General features: G+C 60.3%; 1 protein-coding gene across 1 annotated transcript; it reads left to right on the forward strand.

Annotated features, from left to right (window-relative positions):
- Positions 1-60: 60 nt before the first annotated feature.
- On the forward strand, positions 61-3,335 carry CHLRE_10g429702v5 (uncharacterized protein). Its single transcript, XM_043066621.1, has one exon. It carries the CDS (start codon positions 718-720, stop codon positions 895-897), a length of 180 nt encoding a protein of 59 aa, XP_042920018.1. The 5' UTR covers positions 61-717; the 3' UTR covers positions 898-3,335.
- The last annotated feature ends 2,665 nt before the right edge of the window (positions 3,336-6,000 follow it).

Here is a 6,000-nt window from a genome sequence, read left to right on the forward strand (position 1 = left end):
TGGCAGTGGCACGGTCGCTTAAGCAGCATGTGAAGTCATAACGCCATATAACTCGTAATAAAACCGTTTTGTATTGGCCTCTGCCTCATAATGCCGCAAACCCGTGGCGTCAACCCCGCCAAGAACTCATCGACGTTCATGCCGAATGTTTCAACGCCGACAGCCCCCGGTGGCTTCCAAACGCTTACATGCTATTGTAGCTGCAATATTGAAGCATCTCTAGCACCGGCAATGCCAGCAGAGGTCGCGATTTCGAACAGGCGTTGGACAAGCTGGCGTTGCCCTCTTGGCGCGCTCTTGTTCTGCTTTACAAGCTTTGGAGCTTCGAAACGTCGCCCAGGTGAGAGTCGGGGGCGTCGCGTGCGGCAGGCAGGGAAACCCGCGTTCAAACATGCCAGGGCTTTCGCCTTTCGGGTGTCCGGTGCCAGTTAGCCCGGTTCGCCTCATTGTTCATCATCCAGCCACTGCATGAAGTGGAAAGCAACTGCTTTCGTGCATAACAGTGTGCAAAAGTCGCATATAAAAGTATTGTCAAGAAGGCCCCTTCCGCCTTGGGCACGCACGGGGTGGGCTCTTCTAACTGACAGGCCCGTAGGCTCCGGCCTGCTCCGGGGCTTACCACTAAGCCAGGCTGGCGCAGCATTCGCAACTTTGCATGCACTGCGCGGGAGCCCTGGGAGGGCGGGGCGCCAACCCAGGCGGCGTGAAATAGCGTGCATGAATGAGGGTGGTGGGGGAAGCCCGTGGGGTACCGTTCAAACGCACACCTCGGCCGGGTCTCCCGAGTCTTGCGGCGGGCTTTATAAGAGCATACAGGAGCTGCATCACGACCTGTCAAAGCACGGCAGCCGGTTGTGTACACAAAGTTTGGTGCTGACGTCATCCGCTGAGATCTAGCAGCTATCCGGCTGCAGCGGTCGTGCCCGAGTGGTTAAGGGGACTGACTAGAAATCAGTTGGGATCTCCCGCATAGGTTCGAATCCTGTCGACCGCGCAAATTGCGCAATTTTGTCCGTGCAGCAGTGTTTTGGGCTTCGAAAGGGGCACGGTGCGTGTGGTATTCGTGGCCGGGACTTGAGGTGGGGTGGGAGTGCATTGTCCGTGCAGCAGTGTTTTGGGCTTCGAAAGGGGCACGGTGCGTGTGGTATTCGTGGCCGGGACTTGGGGTGGGGTGGGAGTGCAAGACGGCGCGGACCCAGGAGGCGGGGGGTGGGGCGGACACCAGCGGGGGTGGGGCGGGCAGCAGGATGGCGGACTCGGGCCGCGCGGAGGCATGCGGCCGTCCAGCCGTCCAGGGGCTCGGCCTCGGCAGCCTCGGGGCGTCCATCAGGAGGGACAGGGTAGGGACTCGTATGGGCGTATGGCCCAGGGACGGGGTGCTTTCCACCAAGACGGCCGGCCGTTCTAAAGAGCGGAGGGGTTGGTGTGCCCCGAGCCCAATCTCTGGGTTTGAATTCTCGACGTGGGTGAATGTTCCGATCATCTGAGTGGACTTTAGAGTGCTCGACTCTGGCAAAGCGACAGTCGGTTGCATTTGGTCACTGACTGCGCTGGCGCCTATCCTGGCATCCATGCCCATGCGATGTACCTGGCGCAGTCAGCCCCCCCGCATCCAGCTGACTGGCATGCTGCACAGCATACCGGTATGGTTCATTGGGGCGGCTGTCTCTAGAGGGTTCGCATGTCCGACCGTGCGTGGCAACAGCGGAGATGCTTGCTGCCTTGCGAGGGAGCTGGCTGGGACAGTTTGGGGCGTCACAGACCGCGGGCCGGCTTGGAGCCTAGGCAGTGCAGTGCACTGGAGGCGGCAGTTGATGGGCTATGATTCCGCCTTTCAGGCGTACCGTATGCCTACGTACCGCGTCACACCCACCTGTGCCGACTGCCCAACCCCTTAGCCTCGTGCTTCCTCACTGCCATCCCGTGCTGTGCGGGTGCAAGCTTCACCTCGTCGCACTTGTCGCCCTCGTGTTGCGCGGTGGGCATGAAGGCTCCCTCCGCATGTGAATGCCCCAGTCGGCCAAACGCCACACTTGGGCGGTTCTCACCGCCACGCATACACCAGGCGGCAGAAACAAACTGTTGACGTTCGACCTATCTACAGAGGTAGCAATCGTTAATGGCATGCTGGAAATTGCGTCATCCGCCATATTGCTGAGCACTGGGCGGAGAGCGAGGCACAGGAAAGGCAGCAGCGCCGTGGAGGGGACTGGCGGCATCTGCTGTGGCCTGGGGCATGCGGCGCGCATGCCGCAGGTAGGTAGGCCGGGACTGCTATACGGTACGTCTCCGGGGACGAATGAGCAGGAGAGGGCACATCTAGATACCACAGGGCGTGTTCAGCAGGAGAGCTGCGTAGAACACCCACAGCATGGCAGCAGCGGACACACAGAGAAGCCGGCAGGAGAAGAGCATTCGCTACCGGCCCGTGCTTGGGTTCTTTGGATCGCTGTACTCGTTACTGAGCCCTGTCCCACCTTTCGTATCCGCGTGTCACGAGGCGGCCTGTTCCCGCCGCCTTTCATGGAGGAGCTGTCCATGGCAGTGGATGTGCGATAAGGCGGCGAGAAGAAGGAGAAGGGGGAGTAGTACTGGGTGGCGCTGTTGTTGTTAACGGTTGCTGGTGTGCATAGAGGTGGTGCATGGGAATACGGTACGGTAATTGGTTGTGCGGTGCGTGTTGTGTCGTGTATGAGGGTTTACTGACATGCAAAGGAAACAAGTGGCGGATACAGTTGAGTCCCGAGGAACAGATTGCACCCAGCGCCCCAGCCCAGGCATCGGCCCGCGCCAGAGAATGCCCGGCCCCCTTGATATTACCAGTACCGCGCGTGAGGCTGCGGCAGAGTTGCTGTTGGGCGATTGGGCTTGCGCCGTACCCTGTGCTTGGGGGCTCGTTTGCCCATGGTCTTCAGCGTGCGTGACACCCGAGGCGTCAGCGCGCGGATCATTCCGTACACACACATGCTAGGCTACTCAAGTTGATGCTCCATGTTGCTCCCTGCGAAAGTAGCGGTGTGGGGCCGTTTCCGGGGTCCAACTGACTTCAGTGCTCGTACCTTCCATCTACGCTGTAGAAATTTGCCCCAAATCCGCCGAAGGCGCAGAAATTTTTTGGGGTTTGGGGCCGCGCATCTACGGAGTGTAGACGTTTTGGGCAGATTTGGCGGTATCTTACACAGGGAGCGTAGATGTTGTGAGGGTTGTGCCCCTAGGGAAAATTTTCTGGGCGTAGATGGCGCGGGAGGGGTCATCTACGCTGTGCAGACGCCGGGGGCCGAAAGCCATCTACAAGATACCAGCACTGACTGACTTGACTGTAACATGACTTGACACAATGCAGCAGCACTCCTGTCATCCTGTGCCTCTGGGCTGGCAACTAGGCTTCAACCGGGGACCCTAGCCCAGCCAGCCTGGTCAGCTGCACTAGCCAGCAACCAATCTCCGCGGCAAGGCTGCGAGATAGCTGAGCGACAATGACGTACCGGTATCTCGCATCGGTGCGCAGCCTTGCGCAGCCTCTCTCGGGCTGCAGGCAGCGCGCGCAGCGCGCTGGGCGCCATTTCACGTCGCAGCGACAGCCATACCGCCGGTGGCGGCATCGGCACACATCAGGGCATGGCAAGCAGGGGGAAGGGGGGTACGAAACCTTTCGCCCCCCACTCCCCCCCTCCCCACCCACCCAGCCCCCGACACACAAAGCCTTGCTGTTCACCTCTTAAACGCCATCCGTTTCCATCCAAAGTGGTGTCAATGCACTCCGCGCTATCGCACTGTCCCATCTCCCGCGATTGACGCCCCAAGGCTGCCGAGGCCAAAAGTGGATTCGCCCAGGCCAAAACTTCAGTATGTGAAAGCATCCTAATCGGCAGTGCCGTGCCCCACCCACGATCGACCAGGGGAACGCAGTGAGTCCGCGCCGCGCGGGCGCAGGGCATGGGCGCAGGGGCAGTAACCCAGAGATTGGAACACGGCTCTTCCAGGACGGCTGGCCGTCTTGGTGGAAAGCACCCCGTCCCTGGGCTATATGAGTCCCAACCCTGTCCTGTTATCGACGTGCGTTGCGGAACTAATGCGTACGTGTCCCTACCCTGATTGACGCCCCGAGGCTGCCTGGACAGCCGCATGCCCAAGTCCGCCATCCCCACCCCCACTGGGCTTTCCATTGCTCGGTCCACCCCGTGTCGCACTCCAGCCAAGAATACCAGGTGCACTTTGCCCCGTTTGAGGCCCAAAACACTGCTGCACGGACAAAACAGCGCAACTTGCGCGGTCATACGCCCATACGAGTCCCTACCCTGTCCCTCCTGATGGACGCCCCGAGGCTGCCGAGGCCGAGCCCCTGGACGGCTGGACGGCCGCATGCCTCCGCGCGGCCCGAGTCCGCCATCCTGCTGCCCGCCCCACTCCCGCTGGTGTCCGCCCCACCCCCCGCCTCCTGGGTCCGCGCCGTCTTGCACTCCCACCCCACCTCAAGTCCCGGCCACGAATACCACACGCACCGTGCCCCTTTCGAAGCCCAAAACACTGCTGCACGGACAAAATTGCGCTACTTGCGCGGTCGACAGGATTCGAACCTATGCGGGAGATCCCAACTGATTTCTAGTCAGTCCCCTTAACCACTCGGGCACGACCGCTGCAGCCGTACAGCTGCTAGACCTCAGCGAATGACAATTTCTGCATTCTGGCTATACGTATCTGCATAAACAAATGTGACGTCGGCGAGAGGCGGTTGTCATTTCGTTAACTTGCAACCCCCGCGCGAAAGACAACAGGCGCTCGTGGTATGTCAAGGTTTCTAGGCTGCGATGACGGGGATGAGAAGGATGGAAGTTGCGAGTGGTTGACATGGGAGGCGCCAAACCGGGATGTCCCAATCATTTGTACAGGGGATTCTCAGTGCAAAGCATCTGGTTCACCGCAAATGCTCTAATCAAGACTTATACTGAGTACCTCACGCACCCGCGAGTTAGCCTAGCCGAGCGCGAGGGCTCCGGCCACCGTTCAAACGACATCGACGTCGACGGCACCCATCGGGCCTGTTCGCGCTCCTGGTTGGAGCTTAAGAGTCCTACGTCAACGAACTGTAAGTATTGAAACCTGATACGAATCAAAGCTCACAAATGTAGAAGCAAGAGCTGTGACTTGGCTCGCGTCGGCCTAGGTCGGCCTTGTTGGCTGTGTGCGCACTACATCGTCTGTAATCAAAATGACAATGAGGTAGGCAAGATGTCTCAGTGAGTCAAGCCGTAAGCAACAGCGCAGCGGACTAATACGCATGCCGACATAGGGCCACCGGCTACGCCGTGGGGCAAGTGCCCATGGCGCCACGTCCCATCCCGCCAACTCTGTCAGGCGAAGGGCGTTCAAATGCTTTCAACAACCCTGTAATCACAAACAGCAATCTTTCCAGGGTCGCCTCTTTCAGCCACTTGAGCACCTAAGGAACGTCGCGGCGTGCCCCACCCTCCGTCACCACCAGGCCCCCACCACGCGGAGGGCAGCCACCGCCATTCAACTGCCACCCCGCACCACGCTACCTGCGCTGAGCTTCATTGTGTCCTGCACTTGGTATCCGTATCCGTGGCATTTAACGTCATTTAACTAACCGGTCGCAGGTGCAGCCGCTTCAATGTCCCTGGGCCTGGCACATGCGTGCTGGCACATGTGCTGCTCAGCACACACGCCAGCATGAGCGGGTGGGGTGAACAGTCTGGCACAGAGGCAGGGCAGGTCACCAGCTAGCGGCCGCCTCCACGTCCTACGGGTGCCGAATGGCGACGTATGTGGCCCCTTCGCCTACAGACGCAACGGCGGCAGCCGGTGCTGCTGGCTTGCGTGCGGGGACTACGGTTATGGGAGTTTGGGGATGCGGCTGGCAGCTGCAACGCGCTGCTGTACGTGACAGCCAGGCCGGCTGCCGGAACCAAGTGCATGGGGCGCTCCTGGCTGGTCGCTAGCCCTCCACCGTCCAGCACACTCAAGCCACCTCCAGTCAGG

The sequence above is a fragment of the Chlamydomonas reinhardtii genome, chromosome 10 (genome assembly GCF_000002595.2).
Source record: "Chlamydomonas reinhardtii strain CC-503 cw92 mt+ chromosome 10, whole genome shotgun sequence".
Lineage (NCBI taxonomy): Eukaryota > Viridiplantae > Chlorophyta > Chlorophyceae > Chlamydomonadales > Chlamydomonadaceae > Chlamydomonas > Chlamydomonas reinhardtii.

What these genes read in the sequence shown, in the direction of transcription:
- CHLRE_10g429702v5 (XM_043066621.1), top strand. Translation starts at nt 718, where the DNA reads ATGAATGAGGGTGGTGGGGGAAGCCCGTGGGGTACCGTTCAAACGCAC.